At 43.1% G+C, this 16,273-nt stretch overlaps 4 protein-coding genes across 13 annotated transcripts in view; 2 read left to right on the forward strand and 2 right to left on the reverse strand.

Moving 5' to 3' along the window:
- The window catches only part of LOC110485173 (myocardin-related transcription factor B), a 45,496-nt gene extending 39,888 nt beyond the window's left edge, over window positions 1-5,608 (forward strand). For all 6 annotated transcript variants that reach the window (XM_036941046.1, XM_036941048.1, XM_036941049.1 and 3 more), the window contains 5 exons: window positions 48-920; window positions 1,965-2,132; window positions 2,253-2,363; window positions 2,466-2,526; window positions 2,634-5,608. In XM_036941046.1, the coding sequence (XP_036796941.1) occupies window positions 48-920; window positions 1,965-2,132; window positions 2,253-2,363; window positions 2,466-2,526; window positions 2,634-3,142 (1,722 nt within the window). In that variant the 3' untranslated portion in view covers window positions 3,143-5,608. The remainder of the gene's footprint in view (window positions 1-47; window positions 921-1,964; window positions 2,133-2,252; window positions 2,364-2,465; window positions 2,527-2,633) is intronic.
- A 758-nt stretch (window positions 5,609-6,366) lies between these two features.
- LOC110486342 lies at window positions 6,367-9,565 on the reverse strand. Of its 3 annotated transcripts, XM_021557858.2 has the most exons (6): window positions 9,433-9,565; window positions 8,807-8,962; window positions 8,529-8,654; window positions 8,346-8,426; window positions 8,031-8,178; window positions 6,367-7,723 (listed from the first exon to the last, which is right to left on the reverse strand). In XM_021557858.2, the coding sequence occupies exons 2-6, from the start codon at window positions 8,952-8,954 to the stop codon at window positions 7,615-7,617; spliced, it is 612 nt and encodes a 203-aa protein (XP_021413533.2). In that variant the 5' UTR covers window positions 8,955-8,962; window positions 9,433-9,565; the 3' UTR covers window positions 6,367-7,614. The 3 variants fall into 3 exon arrangements, with proteins under 3 accessions (XP_021413533.2, XP_021413534.2, XP_036796947.1); XM_021557859.2 differs by having other exon boundaries at window positions 8,529-8,651; window positions 8,807-9,518; XM_036941052.1 differs by having other exon boundaries at window positions 8,807-9,518.
- Window positions 9,566-9,672: 107 nt separating this feature from the next.
- snrnp25 (small nuclear ribonucleoprotein 25) lies at window positions 9,673-12,150 on the reverse strand. 3 transcript variants are annotated; one of them, XM_036941054.1, is made up of 7 exons: window positions 12,019-12,150; window positions 11,328-11,569; window positions 11,138-11,228; window positions 10,922-11,027; window positions 10,473-10,547; window positions 10,320-10,384; window positions 9,673-9,987 (listed from the first exon to the last, which is right to left on the reverse strand). In XM_036941054.1, exons 2-6 carry the CDS (start codon window positions 11,562-11,564, stop codon window positions 10,327-10,329), a joined length of 567 nt encoding a protein of 188 aa, XP_036796949.1. In that variant the 5' UTR covers window positions 11,565-11,569; window positions 12,019-12,150; the 3' UTR covers window positions 9,673-9,987; window positions 10,320-10,326. The 3 variants fall into 3 exon arrangements, 2 of the variants coding, with proteins under 2 accessions (XP_036796949.1, XP_021413538.2); XM_021557863.2 differs by lacking the exon at window positions 12,019-12,150 and adding an exon at window positions 11,735-11,849; XR_005035538.1 differs by lacking the exon at window positions 12,019-12,150 and having other exon boundaries at window positions 10,273-10,384; window positions 11,328-11,828.
- polr3k (polymerase (RNA) III (DNA directed) polypeptide K) lies at window positions 12,030-13,554 on the forward strand. Its single transcript, NM_001160530.1, is given in 3 exon segments — window positions 12,030-12,277; window positions 12,390-12,477; window positions 12,735-13,554. Coding segments are annotated over 3 exon segments (327 nt in total). The 5' UTR covers window positions 12,030-12,166; the 3' UTR covers window positions 12,863-13,554.
- The last annotated feature ends 2,719 nt before the right edge of the window (window positions 13,555-16,273 follow it).

Raw genomic sequence — 16,273 nt, forward strand, 5'->3', positions numbered from 1 at the left:
TCTTTTGTTATGATGACTCATGACTGTTCATTATCCCTGGCCGGTAGGTAGCTGAGCTGAAGATGGAGCTGAAACTGCGAGGTCTTCCGGTGTCTGGCACCAAGACTGACCTGATAGAGAGACTGAAGCCTTATCAGGAGATCCCCAGCAGCCAGGCTGCCACTGCCATGGAGCTGACAGGCCACACAGGGGCCCCACAGCCTGAGAGCATGAGCTCCACACCTCCTGTGTCCCCCGTGGCCTCGGAGGTCTCCAGCCTGGGCATGGAGGAGGCTGGGATGCCAGGAGCTCTTTCCCCAGCTCGGCCCACTCATTCTGGGTTGTCTCCCCACCAAGGCCGCCTGGAGGACAGCCCAATGGAGACCAGAACCTCAGAGAAGGACCAGCGACTGCACGAGAAGGAGCGTCAGATCGAGGAGCTGATGAGGAAACTGGAGCAGGAGCAGAGGCTGGTGGAGGAGCTGAAGATGCAGCTAGAGGGGGAGAAGAGGGGTCAGCCCAGCCCTCCAGCCCCCATGGCCCTGGCCCAGGTCAAAGAAGAGGGCAGGGCTGCCTCAAACTGCTCTGCCTCTACACATAGCCCACTAGCAGTGGTGAAACAGGAGGAGCACAGCTCAGGCCAGGTACAGACGTCCCCTCTGCCTCAGTTCTTCATCAGCCACCAGCAGGAGCCTCATGTCCTCAGACAGCCCCAGCCTAAGACCTCGCTGTCTGGCCAGCCTGGAACACAGATCCCGCTGCCTGTCTCCCTGCCCACCAGCACAGCCACCATCCAGCTACCGGACAACAGCATTAAGCTGCAGGTCAGAGAGCCGGTCCTGCAGACCATAGTTAGCACTACAGCTCCAGGCCTCATCCAGAAAATAGAGGCTTCAGCACCCCACCAACAACACACCACCCAGACCCAACCCATGGCACAGGTGAGAATTTATGGTTTAATTTACTCCAATCCCATATTTAGAGTGGGATATTCCCCAAGGTACTGTCTGCAGACACCATTTTACCCACCTGTATTGTAGTGTCTCTGTGTATTGTGTTATAGTACTCTCCAAGGGCTGTGTGCTGCACCAAACCATAACTAAATAAATTGTTGTCTGTGGATGAATTATTCCACTGAATAAATTGCACATCCTGTTTTTGTGCCCTTTTTTCTGGGATAACACCCTTTCCAGAGACACTTTATAAATCGCTGGTTACATTCTATTGTGATGGGCCGGCCTAATCACATTTATTAGGGCATTAGCCGTGTTTTGAAAGCAGAGAGTCTCCCTCTCCAACTTCTTTAATATTCTCTTCTCTGGGTGATTTATCTAGTGTGTTGCCAAGGTAATAGCAGGCCTGGCCAGGGTGATGAATTCCTCTCCTAGTCACATCAAAAGGAGGGCCGGAGCCTGTCTAAGCTCCGGTTACTGGAGCAGGTGCTGACTGACGGCCAGGCAGACAGCACACTAGACTACGCTGTCTGTTCTAGTCTCTATAGGACCAGACCTGGGTGCAAATTTGTTTTCCTTCAAATACTTAAGCTGTGCTTGACTGGGCCTGCCTGACAAAAAATAAACCAATTGAATAGTCCCAAAAGTGCACACTCCGTCCATCTGTCACTCAAATGCAAGCTCAAGCAAACACTACTTAATTGAAAGATGTCAAATACTATTTGAATCCAGGTCTGCAGAGCTGCACTGGGCCGAATCAACAGCCAGCCAGAATTAGCAACAGCAACTGCACACTGCTTTGTGTTGCACTGCACTGATACCCCATGCCTATTATTGTGTCCCTAGAGATTGTGTACTACCACATAATAATACATAAACACTTTTTTATTCCTCCCAGAGAGAGTGTGTACCCTGTCTAACCACTGTGTGCCTTCTAAGGGAGAGTGTGTACTACTACAGTTGACCAGTATTTACCTGCCCCAGAGAGAGTGTGTACCACGGTGTTAACCACCGTTCATCATTCCTCTACAGACGACAGTCCCACTGTGCACCACCACCACCTCAGGGTCTGGGTTCCAGTTCAGAGCAGGCCCAGGTCAGACAGAGATCCACCAGTGTTTCCTAAGCACCTCCCCAGGGAGCAGGTCCCCTGCCAGGGCCTCGTCCAACCAAGCAGTCCCCAATGGTTCAACAAACAAGGTATTGTTTAAATGCTGCATTATATCCACATGTATTCATTTAGTTGTGTTGAATATGTGAACCGCATAGGTTGTTTAGAGCTTATAGGGATTAGATCTCATTGTTTTGTCTGTCCATCAGTCCCCTTCTGCCTGCCAGCCCAACTTCTCAAACCACATCCCCAAGAGTAAGGACCCGCCACGCTACGAAGAGGCTGTTAAACAGACGCGCAGAATGCAGACTGCTGCACAGGTAATAGAGCTTTTATAACACCCTACTACAACACACTGGACTGACCTTCTAGGTCTGTTAGGCGTTGAGGCAGGTATTGACTGGTCTTTATTGTCTATGCAGGTGCCCACTGCAACCAGTCAGCACATGGACGACCTGTTTGACGTGTTGATCGAGAGTGGAGGTGAGAAAAATACTTGACTATCGTTGGGGTCTCCTCCTCTCCATTACGACAGCTGAGTCCCTCCCTGGCCATGAATCCATCATCTCCCATGTTCTTTTCTTCTACAGAGATCTCCCCATTCATCAGACAGGACCCTTCCTTTCCAGACAAGCTGCTTCCTGTGACCGCCAGCGTAACCACCCTGCCCTTCAACACGGTGCTATCCCGCCCCCCGCCCCAGATCCTGGTGGCCCGCCCGCCCGCCCCCACCCTTAACCCCCCGGCCCCACCCAGCCTGACAGCCCTGGCCATAGATAACCAGCTGGAGGCCTTCCTGGAAGGCACGCTGAAGGGGGAGACTGAGCCCCGGACACTGAGGTTGATGGAAGAGCTGCACAGTCAGCTGCTGGAGCACTCCCCCCACTCCCCCATGGACACGGACACCACCGGGTTCAACAATGTCAGTGCACCCCCCTCCAGCTACCACCTGGACCACACCAACCTGGACAACATGGAGTGGCTGGACCTGACCATGCCCGGGCCGACGGGGGGGCTCAACCCACTAGGCCTTCCCCCGTCTGGGGTCTTCTCCTCTGACTTCCTGGATTCCCATGACCTGCAGCTACACTGGGACTAAGGGGTGTCAATGTGACCCCCCCCCCCCCAAACAGGCCTATTCAGATAGAGGGCTGTCAGGGAGAGACACACACATACTGATAAGTGAGACGGAGAGCACACTCCTTCTCCAGTGGAGGTGGGGGAGGAGAGTGCAGTGCTGCTGGCCTTGAGTCCCTGTGGGAAGTTCTGTGCAGGGCTACAGCAGCACTGGTGGTGGATCTCACTGCTCTGAGCAGATCAGAGTGCTAGAGGCAGGACCCTCCTTCCTCACTGGATGTACAGTGTAGCTGTTTCCCTCTGAGGTATCGTCCCTCATAACAGCCACTCATTCTAAGGAAGGCTAAGCCCCCGCTGGGCTGTGGTATAGATCAATGGTATGAAGAGGTTGATCTCCCCCTGTGATCTCTTTCAGAAGAGGACCTGGTCTGAGGAAGAGTGGTCTCTCCTGAAATGGCGTTACAGTAGATAGGCTCAGGATGAGAACTCGCTAGTGGAAACAGATGTTGACCTAGGTGTTACGGAGAATTTCACACCTGGTTCTGACTGCGCCAGTGGCATGGCTACTGACTGACTTTTGTGTCACATTTGACAGACAGCGCAGAGAGATTGTATATATTATAAGCCTATGTCTATTGTAGCAGTAGTCTGTCTGCTCTGCTACATACATCACTAAGGCAGCTGTATTACAGTCCTGTATGTATGTATGTATGTATATGACCTATTGGAATGTGGTATTAGCTTAGCATTATGGCTTTCAAATAACTGCCTTTGCTTTACTCAGTGCCCCCATGCGATTCCCATCACAGGAGGGAATTGGATGCTAAAACACTGCACATATTGCATTATGCCTTATAAGACCATTTGCCAAATATCTTGCTATTTTCAAGGTGTTGCTTTCACTTAATTCAACTAAAGACTTTCCAAAGAGTACACAGAGTGATGACGGATTTTGTTGTCACTCAAACGAAGCAGGAGACTACTTGAAGTAAAGTGTTAACAGTCTTATATCATGTAAGATAAAAAAAATATAAAAAGTGAGTGCATGAAACCCACATTTAGTATCATTGGTTGACAATACGAGAGCTGTCGGCCTGAGAACTCTTGAATTCATCAGAATTAGAAGTTGAGAGGCATCACATTTTTAGCAGCTGTTGTTCTTACTCTATTCTTATGTGGGGGAGAGTAGGGCCAATGTGAGTTTATTTACCAAACTGCAACGTGCTTTGCCTTAGTGTCCATGGGGTCACAATAGGTGGCAGAGCACCGCTGTAGCTTGCCAGGCCCAGGCCTATGTCCTTTATATTATTGACAAAAGAGCCTTTGAAAATGTTCTCTCTCTCAACCCTATTGTCAAGTCTGGAGTGGATTTATCCCAATGTACAGATCAGCTGAATCCTGCTTGTTTATGTGTGACGTGCAGTGCACCTGAGCTAGAGCTGGTGTGTAGAGCTGGTGTGTAGAGCTGGTGTCTGTGTGTGCACTGCACATCTGTGTTGCATATCGCTTTTGCTTGTTTTGACTCTAGGAACTGGCAGAAATATAGCCAGTAAATTCCCCTCGGCATTTCAATCGCTCTCTTCAATATACCGTCTGACCTTAGTTGGCTGACATACCGAGGACAAGTTGACATCATTCAGTTTGACAAGCCAGGGAGCCACAGTGAATCAGCAGAGGTGGTTCAAGGCTGTCTTGTGCTTTTGTGATCAGCTTAGCAATGTATGTGGCTATAGTCTTGCAGGTTCAAATGTAAGCATCATTATTGTATCATTTAGTAGGCCTAATGTGTCTCTCTATTCATGAAGCCTTAGTCCAGCAGATTATGTAGGGTCGGGATTCCAGTCACTCACATCAAGAGGCAACCTTTCAAAACACAGCAGTGTGTGATCCATATGTACCATTACTACCAACAGAGGGATATTAAAATGATCTCCACACTGATGAAATAGCCTTGGTTTTCACTACTCACTCCCAGTTGAAGTTTTTGTTCAGGTCAAAATCCTACATGATTATTGCAATCGTACACATGTAGTTAAACATTTAATTACAGTGACATATACTGGCCAAAGATCAAATGTGAAAGCATTTGAAGTGTTGAAACCGACGGTTGAAATGGGTTAAGGCAGAGGAGGTTACAGACAGGTTGACTCTACAAAAGTTGACAGTCTTCTTGTTCAAGCAGTCTGAGCTACACAACGGATAACTGCATTTAGAAACACAGAAACCTTTCTGCAATTTAGTAGAGCCCCCCCCCCCCCCCCCAAAAAAAAAATGGAAGAAGCTTTAAAACACTATTCGGCATGATAAGGTTTGACGCACCAACGACAGCATAAGCATTCCTTGGAAATGCATTGCAGACCGTGCTAAAGAAATGTCATTTCAACAGTTTGGATCAATTGTAGCCTACCTGCCTGTCCCCTACCAAAGAAAATTACTTAAAGGTTCAATGCAGCTGTTTTTTTTTATCTCAATATTAAATCATTTCTGAGTAACAATTAAGTACCTTACTGTGATCATTTTTAGTGAAAACAATCCTTAAGAAACTAAAACAGCTTTTTAGAAAATAGCAATTTCTCTAGCAATAATTTTACTATGACTGTCTGGGAGTGGTCTGAGTAGGGAGGGGGAAACTGAAAACTAGCTGATGTTGGCAGAGGTTTGGAACTCTTTCTTATTGGTCTATTAACTAATTTACCACCTGGCAAACCAAAACTCCATCCCACGTAAACAGGCTGAAATTTCAGGCGGCCTTTTTAAACAGCTCTAAAGACTGAAAGGGCATTATCATCATTTTCACAGTATTATTCCAACCTCATAGTGCTGAAACACACAGAGTACAAAACACCTGCTCTTTCCAGGTGAATCCAGGTGAAAACTATGATCTCTTATTGATGTCTCCTGTTAAATCCACTTCAATCAGTGTAGATGAAGGGGAGGAGACAGGTTAAAGAAGGATTTTTTAAAAATCCTTGTGACAATTGAGACATGGATTGTGTATGTGTGCCATTCAGAGGGTGAATGGGCAAGACAAAAGATTGAAGTGCCTTTGAACAAGGTATGGTAGTAGGCGCCAGGCACACCGGTTTGAGTGTGTCAATAACTGCAAAGCTGCTGGGTTTTTCACGCTCAACCGTTTTCCGTGTGTATCAAGAATGGTCCACCACCCAAAGAACATCCAGCCAACTTGACACAACTGTGAGAAGCATTGGGGTCAACATGGGCCAGCATCCCTGTGGAACACTTCAACACCTTGTAGTCCATGCGCCGACGAATTGAGGCTGTTTTGGGGGAAAAGGAGGGTGCAACTCAATGTTAGGAAGCTGTTCCTAATGTTTTGTACACTCAAGTGTATATAACACAGGGAACTCTAAATGTTTTTGAATGCACAGGGCCTTTAAGAGCCTCAATGTCACACATTTCTGTTAGAAAAACAAAGCAGTTTACACTGTGAGTGGATAAAAATGGGTAGCTAATCAAAAAAACATTGCCTGCTCCTGATTGGTCTTTGTGTACAACTTTGTTTTTATCTGAGCATCAGTGCCCCATTGATCATGTGTCCAAACTACAGAAAGGGAGAATGAGCTGGAATCAGAAGTCATTTTATTTGTACTATACTAGTATAGCCCCTTCCCTTGCAATAGTGTATTGATACATAGTATGCCATACATTTTGCACATTGTGTATATATTTTGTCATGCATTTTATTTAATTTTTTACAAACGTAGCACATGAGCTCTTTTCGTACATTTTATACAAACGTAGCACATCTAAGCTCTTTTGTATTAAGACTGTTTGGTGTATACAGTATGTGTTCTACTGTATACCCATAATGTGTATGTGTGTGTGTGTATATATATATATATATATAGCCTTTTTGTGTCAATAAAAATGGTAATGTACATTGTGTGTGAAAATCATTCAGTTGTGTTTAGTAAATAAAACAACCCTATCATGTGACTTTTTGTTTACCAAGAAGTTCCTAACACAGCCACCACTAGGCTTGGATAAGTCACATGCAGCTTTAGAGTTTACAGACCTTGAAACACTATTTTCCTCTGTTTTATAATTCACACAGGCTTTTTGCAGGTCAATAAAATTAAAATAAACAATTTAATGCAGTTTCTCTAATAAACTGCATCGATGAAGACATTTTATTCCAAGAACAGTGCGATACATACTAACTTAAAATGTACAGGATGACGACATCACAGGAGTGGTGGGAGTGACACTGACCACAGTACAGTTGTTGGGAATTTAGGATCACTTGTCACTCAGCAGAACATGTTTCACTATGGCTTGGCTCCATTTAACATTCATTGTCCATTTCCTCCTCATCCACTGCTGTCCTATACCTGCAGGATGGGACAGGGTGTCTACTGAACCCCAAATGGGTCACCTCAGATTCATGGTAGATGCCTCATCATCACAAGAGGAGATGTCCAAGCCCAGTCTGAGACCTGTTTATTAGTCTCTATGTACATGTGGGCCCTTACCTCAGAGCTTTTTGATGGTGATTATTGAACTTCGACACTTAGGACATCTATGCGTGACATCTTTGAAGTTATCAATGCAGAAAGGGATAAGGCAGCAGCCAGCCACACAGCTGAATGAGAATAGACCAGAAAGGATAGTGTTAAACTTTGCATTCCATCAGGTGATGTGATTATCAGATATGACACTAGCCCAAAGGCACTGGCTTTTGTTCCAAACTGAAATTTGCATAGTACTGCAGGAAACAAATATCTGGAATGCAGTCTCCAAAAAGCACCTTTGTTAACCGAAATATCCTACTCCCTCCAACTCTAGATGAAGCATAGAGTTGAAAACACCTCATTGTCGACCTCCTGTCCATTCAAAGATGGCAGACAATTGGTAGTAACACAGCAGTAAGACAGTGCAGGTCAACTCACCCAAGTATAGACATTGTGACACAGACCAGACAGGCCACATTGCCTACTGAAGTGACAATCTCTGTGGTGATGAACTGTCGACATTGTGGGCACTGGGTCTGAGATGAGCAGGGAGGAAGTTTCTGGATGTCCAGGATGACCTCCGGAGCTATGGAGGGAGTGTAGTTATGACCATATAACATCACTCATCTATAGGACTAGCCTCTGATCTAAGCAGGCCAGGAAAATAATTGTAGCAAAATGGGGGAACTGCTTGAAATAACCCACAAATGAACAAGTTCACACCTCATTTGACTCTCAGTCCAAGTGACTCACCTGGTATAGAGGGTGGAGCTTCAACAAAGACAACAGAGGGGTCAGGGAGAACAGATACGCCCCCCTGACTGATGATGCACTCTGCAAAGGACATTAAAGGGAGACAATCATGATCAGAATGGGAGTATTAAGAGAGTGCTGTGTGAGAACAGTATCACCATAACAGAGGTAAAGTAGACACACCTTTTATTTGGTCCTTGGAATGGAGAATGTTATCTTGCCTTTCCTGCAGCTCTCTCTTCTTCTCAGACAGCTCCTGCAGTTCCTTATCAAGGCATTGAATCTCAGTCTGCTCCTTGGAGCCATCTGCTGGACAAAGAGAGGTAATACATGTCTCGGAGGGGGTCAGTGATAGAACACATCAGCCCAGCTGGGTCATAGCTAGAGGTCACATCACATCCATTCCTGCCATGTGCATTTACTCAATAATAGCGTTTCTAGACAGTGAATTTCCTCTTTACCTGTATTACTGCGGTTGGTGCGGTTCCTGAACTCCTGCAGGATGGTCAGCATGTTCCTGCGGTCGATCAGTTGCTGCCTCCTGAATGACAGTTGGTTCATCTCCATGGAGATCCTATCCAGCTCCCTGTGCTCAGAAGAGCCAGACATCCTGGGAGCTGAAAAGAACCACCAGCATCAGACATCACAAAGGTGGAACATTTCAACCCACCACCAGTCAATGCCACCAATCAAGTAGTCCGGTCTGAAATGCATGCCAGTCGCCCAGAACTATATAGTGTTAGGCCAACAATTCAATTTCTTCAGATGATTGGGTCATGAAGTTAGACACATTCAGATCAATTCGATCTATTCCTGTCATACAACTTGGATGATAAGCCAAAAGACACAGCCCTAACTTTATGTATCAATGTAAGCATCAACCTTGCACATCTACAAATACTTCATACCAAGACAAACTAATGTAAGGAGATCACGTTCTGTTTGTACAAGTCAGATAGATTGATGTGACCCAACATTACTAAAAAACAAGATTTCAAAGATACAAAATATATTTCACATTTTCTCTTCGCCATCTTAGCTGCTGCAAATTAAATGGTTACTGTAATGAGACCATATAGATTTTTACCTGGTTTCACTGGTTGCTCCCAGATTGTGCTGTGGGAACTGTGATGCTCCTCTATGTACGCCAGGAAATAGTGAAATATTTTGCTTGTTTTCAACAAGGACTACCTACAGGAGATATTTACATATTGTGGTTGTACTCTCACTGTTAGACCAGGCGGCACACCCAGGTCTGGTTCAATTATTTAACGCCAGATAAAATTCTAAAACATATTCACTGTAATTAGGTGATATTTCAGGGGTGTTTGGTTGCATTGTAGCCTTTATTCATGTTTGAAGTGGCACAATTTTACTGTACAAAATGACAAGAGAATATGTCCAAACAATAAACAATTGAGACCGTACGAAACATTCCACACAATCATATCTACGACATGTAAAAAAAAAAAAAAAAAAACGTTTGAGATGTCCATTGAAAAACCTTTTAGACATCATCTGAGTCATGTCAGTGTATGACTATAGTTGCTGTACATCTCCAGGTTGAAACATAGAGGTCTGAAGCAACGGGGACTGAGCAGGCAACTCACAGAGTAGGCAGGACTACACACGGTAGTGAGATCTGAAGTTGGAAGCACATAGAGCAGCGTTATTCATTGTTCAACTCAACGTATTATCAATAATATTATAAACATAAAAATATATATTTAAAAGGGTTGCCAGTGTTATACTCCCATGGGAAGTGCAAGAAATACAAATGTTGAGTCCTTTCGAAATGAGTATTATCTTATTATAATGGAAAATGCCACAGGCACATAAGACAGTGGTATTTTCCAATAGCTTCTCTCGTTCACACGGCCATACAATTGTATTAGTTACAGTCATCATTACAATGGTACCACTTTGCCTGTGAACATCTTTCAGATGAGATCGTAGTTCAGAAGACTGCTGTACCTCCGTTTCACTTCTTCCTCAGTCTCTTCATGAATGTCACCTCATCTCTGTTTCTGATCCCATAACTGACAATAAAACAATACAATAAATGTTGTTTTCAGTTAACAAAAGCATTATGTAATATACTCCATAATCACAATGATTGCAACTTACTCCTTTAGTTTCATTTTGTCATCATCAAGCTTCTCCCCTTGAAATATGAGATGAAAGGTTCTCCATACGTATCTCCTGCACACGAAAAACAAAACTGTGAGTGTGTGTGTGTGTGTGTGTGTATAACTATAGTTGTGGGGACAAGAATTTCCCACAAGAATAGTAGACAAACAAAAAAAATGTGTTAGTTCCCAGAAGGCCAAATGCTATTTCTAGGGGGTTAAGGGTTAAGATTAGAATTAGAATTAGTGTTCGGAGCTAGAGTTTGTTTTAGGGTTAAGGTTTTCAGATTAATTTTAAGAATAGGGTAAGTGTTACGGTTAGGTTTAGGGAAAAATGATTTTGAATGGGACTGAATTGTGTGTCCTCACAAGGTTAGTGTGTGTGTGTGTGTGTGTGTGTGTGTGTGTGTGTGTGTGTGTGTGTGTGTGTGTGTGTGTGTGTGTTACCAGCTGACGTGCTTCACCCCACCCTCCCGTTGCTGTTTCAGCTCCATGAACCTCTGAATGGCTTTCTTCAAATCCAGCACCATAGCATTCTGCACCACCACTATGGCTGACCAACACACATTGGAATGTCACTTACACACACACAGTATCATTCATTTGACCTGCTAAAATAGAACAGAAATATGGTATTCTACTAAGAAACAGCCAGAAACTCACGCATTACTTCGCCATCCGCTTTGCATACACGGACAGTCATGGCTTGGCCATACTCCAGAGCAACCTGGGAATTCACCTCCTCCAGAGTCACCTGCAGGAAAGCGCAGGCAGTAGTGAGACATTGGTTAGGCTGGAGGACTTTACATCATCCAATAGATACATTTCACCCTGTATGGATTAGGTCACCAACCTGAATGGGAAGGTCACAGAGTAGAGGGTCCTGTACAAGGCGAGCCAGTCCTTCTTCAAATATGTCCAGGAATTCCGAGTGTGGTAATGCTTCTTCGTCCTCCTCATCTTCCTCTTCAACCTCCTCTGGTTGTTCATCCTCCACTTGGTTCATCTTTCCCTCTGCCTGTCCTAACTCCTCTTCCTTTACAGACAGTCCCTCATCCAGGTGAAGGGACTGGGTCTCCTCCCCCATCATTTACACTGTGAATAGGATTTTGTAGCTAAAGTTGCTGACCAGTTTATGTTAGCTAGCTAGCTATTTCATGTAAGATTAGCTAGTTAGACAAACTAACAGATTTTCACACCTCATACTCTATCGATCAACGTGTACAGTAAAATATATATTACGCGATTACTAAAACATACCTAAACTGTAGCATACAAATAAAGTATATTTGGAAAGTCTGAATCTCTGCAATCCATGCTAAAACATTTCGCGACCGGCATGTACGTCACTCACAACATACCGGAGTCAAACTAGCCCGAGTGGAGGTTCTGACTTGTACCGATTTGGGATACTGCTATTTCTATCATCATTGTTCCATTTCTATGGCTCTTTTTCTAATATAATACAATATAGTTAACTTTAAGTATAAATTATAATTATTTTAAGAAGGAACCATAAAGAAATAGCAAATGTTGTTTCTTACCGAACCTTTTTAGATGTAACAACGTTTCACACGAGAGTGGAGGTCAACAACGCTGTCAGGATTTTTATCATTTAGCTAAATGATTGAAATAGATGTATAAACTTAGCTACATTGTGAGATCGGTTCTGGCCAATTTAGTCAAAAGAATATGCTTCTGTTTTGTCCAACATGTGGGAATGTGTTGATTGTAGAGGAAGGACAGAAGTGCTATCGATTCGCCTGCAACACATGTCCGTACGTGCACAACATTACTAGGAAGGTAAAACTAACTTTTACTTAATTCCTAGACTTATTGCCAAGTAACTGATGTCTGTCATGTGTTCTGTCTTACAAAACGTATTGATACATTAACATGTCCATCTTTCCCATAGGTAAACAACAGGAAGTATCCCAAACTGAAAGAGGTTGATGATGTGCTTGGTGGAGCTGCAGCCTGGGAAAATGTGGATTCCACGCCAGGTAAATTACCAAATCACCTGCATAATTTAGCTAACATTCAATCAGTATGTGGTCACTGGTCATCCACGCCTAAAATGATAGAACACTGGCTGGATTGTAGCCCAAAGGCTGGCAGATGGCATAGCTGGATTAGATTTGCCCAGCCTCCTGTGTCCACCACCAGACCTATAGAGGACAGGTGGTCATAATGGCCCATATTCACTGTTACTTATAGCCAGGTATGTATTTACTCTAACTCTCATATTTGTGTTATTTAGAAAAATGTCCCAAGTGTGAGCACCCCCGAGCATTCTTCATGCAGATTCAGACCAGATCTGCAGATGAACCGATGACAACGTTCTACAAATGCTGCAATTATGAGTGTGGACATCGCTGGAGAGACTAAACTGGTTCAATTGGATCTCTACCTGAGAACACTAGTTGAGTCAGCTAACCTGGTTTTATAGTGTATGTGCTGTAGCCAAATCTTCTGTTGTCATGCCAGACAGCTTTGGCATAACAGTGAATAAACAGGAGTTTGCTAATAGCACAAATAGACTGGACCACATGGCTACTAGTTGACCACACCATTGGCGCTAAGCTTGTTGGTGAAAAAGTAGCAAGAGTTGATGTAATATACACTTCTACCAAATATGCTTTATACACAAGAGTATGTCCTTGCTTTGTTCAGCATTGCGATTAGTTAACTTCTCTTTGTGTTTCCTATTACATTCAGAAGTCAATTGCACTTCCAATTTATAGCTGAAGATGCATCATTTGTGTTTGAGTAGTTGCCAAATGGCCAGAATCCATTGTTGGAGTCATTTATTTTATTTCTCCTAGATTTGTTTTACATACTATAAAAATGACTTTGTGTTTTTGGATTGAAAGAGTATGACTATCTGATGAAATTACTAATAACATCACAAATACTGGTTTGTTTTGTTAAAATAACTGCACTGTATGCAACAGTAATGACCCAACTCATCATTTAGATGTACATGTACATTAGACAATTATTTATTTTTTTGAGGGGGCAATAGACCAACTACAAAGACATTCATTGTGTTCAAAGTTAAATACAATCCTTAAACTCTGCTTTTACTACATGTTCTTACACAGCCTCCAGCCACTTCACACTGCATGTAGAAGATTCAAGAGCGTACAAAGTTAAGAGACCAGCCTGTGAAACGTGTCCATAAGAATGCATGTACATGCAGACATACTCCACCTGCCTTCAGTGTTTACTGTATATAAGCATGCTGGTTATTGGTAGTATTGAGAGGAGACGAGACTCAAATGAAGCAGACAAAAGATCTTGCATACCATACATTGGACTGAATCGAACACGTTAATATGAAGCGGATGATAACATCACTTGAATCTGCATTCGAGATTACATTATTTCAGCCAAGACTTGGTGACGAACTTGCTTTTGTACACCTGTATCTCTATGGCATATCAGACTAACATGCATCAGAGCAATAGTGATCAAAGCTAGACAAGGAACACTAAAGAGAAAGAGCAGATTGTGGCGTTGAGACCTTAACTTTGCTTGACCAGATGATGTAGCAGGTTTATGCACAGAAATGCTGAATACGAAAGAATGTATTTGAGATGAGGTTGAATGTGAAGGACATTCTGTTCATCATTAAAGAAATTATGTAACCCATCAAAAAAGGTAGTAAAACACTGACGAGGGAAAAACCCTGGATGCACTCTACTTTAATTATTCCCTCTGGACATCAACTGACAGACATGACCAGTGAAAGGATCATCCGTTTTGGATTGGGCAGGACAGAGTAGTGTGGGCCAGCAGCACAGATTGACACACATTGGCCTCGTGACACAGACTGGACATATGGCCTGAGAGAGGATGAGTGCACAAAATTACAGTGATATCATGCAGAGCGCTTCATCATTCTAATGTGCCCCTCCAGCAGAGCGGATTGGACACTGCCAGCCAGGTCGGCTTCGCTCCGTTCCCTTCCTATATGGAAAATTACAAGGAAAACTGTTTTTTCAGTGTGGACTGATAGATCAACTAGAAAATCTCGGTCTCTGACATGTGCATGGTTATGGTGCTCGGTGACTGCATGGATGTTGAAGCTCAATGTAGCCCTGCATCAGTGACAGGTGATGTGTTTGTGGAAAGTACAGGATTATGAGTAAAGATCAGGTTCACTTAATTTGACACCAAGCCACATGTAAATTATCCTTAATATGACATAGTCCAAGTTGTTGACAGCAAAGTCTTACAAAAACTAGCTAGTCTCCTTACCAGTTGGGTCTTAATGATAACGAAGCTTGGCAAGCAAGGCTATAAATTATCTAACTGAATGGCAGTCTAAACCACTTAAATAAATAAAAACTACAGTAAAGTCATGGCAATTATGGTTTTATGAATGTATGAAATTTCACATGGGAACTTGTGCATTCGCAATACAAGCACACATTTTCTTCATTATCAAAATTGAATACATTAATATGGACATGACTGGCATTATTGTGTAACAGCTCTAGCAAAAATCACTGGACATCAAGTGACTATAAAGCACATAGAGGATTTAAAAAGACAGTAACACGTACTTCTCTCACTTAAGTGGGAACAACTCAAATTAACTCAGTCTTACCGACTCGAGTTTGTCCTAACAAATCTGATACATGGTTATTTCCTTGCAACATTTGAAATGGATATCCATTAAGGTTGTAGGACAAACAGGGTGATTAGAACATAAACATAAAGTAGGTCTCAGACATGGACGTAACCTTCATTGTGCTCAATATTAACATGTTAAAATACATTCAATTACAAAAACAACAAAATACTGACCCTGCAATTGCTGATGATTGCTGGCGATTTTGATTAAAGTGACAAATGTTTACAGCTTTCCCAAAGTGTGACCTTTCTCTACCCCTCAAGTTTGCTCCATAAATGTCAAATTCAAAGCCTTCCTGAACCAAATACATTTTTTATAAAGTATGCAAGATGTACCGTGTCTGCAACTCATCTTTTCTCAATTGTTATAAGTTTCTGTTTTTAGATCAGGTTCAGTCCTGTGTGACGTGTCTATCTAGCACTTATCTAAATGCCTGTACATAGCTAGGTAAGTGAGTCTGGACAATAAATATAGCAGAGGTGGCTGGTGGGAGGAGCTATAGGAGGACAGGCTCATTGTAATGGCTGGAATGGAATAGTACCAAACAAATCAAACACATGGACAACGTGTTGGACTCCGTTCCATGGATTCCATTCCAGCCATTACAATGAGCCTGTCCTCTTACAGCTCCTCCCACCAGCCTCCTATGATATACAGTAAATATAGTGAGTGTGAACAAGTAACTGCTTTAGAAAGTGAGGGTAAAGTTAGGAGGGCTAAATGAAGCACGACACACTGAGCAAATGTTGGAGAAAGAACATAGGCTGCAACTACAACCATGAGGAGCTGTGAGTTGTGTGTGCATAAGATATATATATATACAGTGGGGCAAAAAAAGTATTTGGTCAAATGTGCAAGTTTTTGTGCAAGTTTTTGTGCAAGTTCTCCTACTTAAAAAGATGAGGCCTGTAATTTATCATCATAGGTACACTTCAACTATGACAGACAAAGTGAGAAGGAAAAAAATCCAGAAAATCACATTGTAGGATTTTGAATGAATTTATTTGGAAATGATGGTGGAAAATAAGTATTTGGTCAATAACAAAAGTTTCCCAATACTTTGTTATATACCCTTTGTTGGCAATGACAGAGGTCAAACGTTTTCTGTTAGTCTTCACAAGGTTTTCACACACTGTTGCTGGTATTTTGGCCCATTC

This window comes from Oncorhynchus mykiss, chromosome 13, assembly GCF_013265735.2.
Source record: "Oncorhynchus mykiss isolate Arlee chromosome 13, USDA_OmykA_1.1, whole genome shotgun sequence".
In the NCBI taxonomy this organism is placed as follows: Eukaryota; Metazoa; Chordata; class Actinopteri; order Salmoniformes; family Salmonidae; genus Oncorhynchus; species Oncorhynchus mykiss.

Excerpts from the sequence above, each read along its gene's own strand:
- snrnp25 (XM_036941054.1), bottom strand. The coding sequence starts at position 11,564 with ATGATGGGGGAGGAGACCCAGTCCCTTCACCTGGATGAGGGACTGTCT. Across the intron at positions 11,028-11,137 it reads AGCGGATGGCGAAGTAATGC|CCATAGTGGTGGTGCAGAAT; the intron begins GTGAGTTTCTGG and ends TGTGTTGGTCAG. Across the intron at positions 10,385-10,472 it reads GACAAAATGAAACTAAAGGA|TTATGGGATCAGAAACAGAG; the intron begins GTAAGTTGCAAT and ends TTTTATTGTCAG.
- LOC110486342 (XM_021557858.2), bottom strand. The coding sequence starts at position 8,954 with ATGTCTGGCTCTTCTGAGCACAGGGAGCTGGATAGGATCTCCATGGAG. Across the intron at positions 8,655-8,806 it reads CACCAACCGCAGTAATACAG|CAGATGGCTCCAAGGAGCAG; the intron begins GTAAAGAGGAAA and ends CTCTTTGTCCAG. Across the intron at positions 7,724-8,030 it reads GTCACAATGTCTATACTTGG|CTGTGTGGCTGGCTGCTGCC; the intron begins GTGAGTTGACCT and ends ATTCTCATTCAG.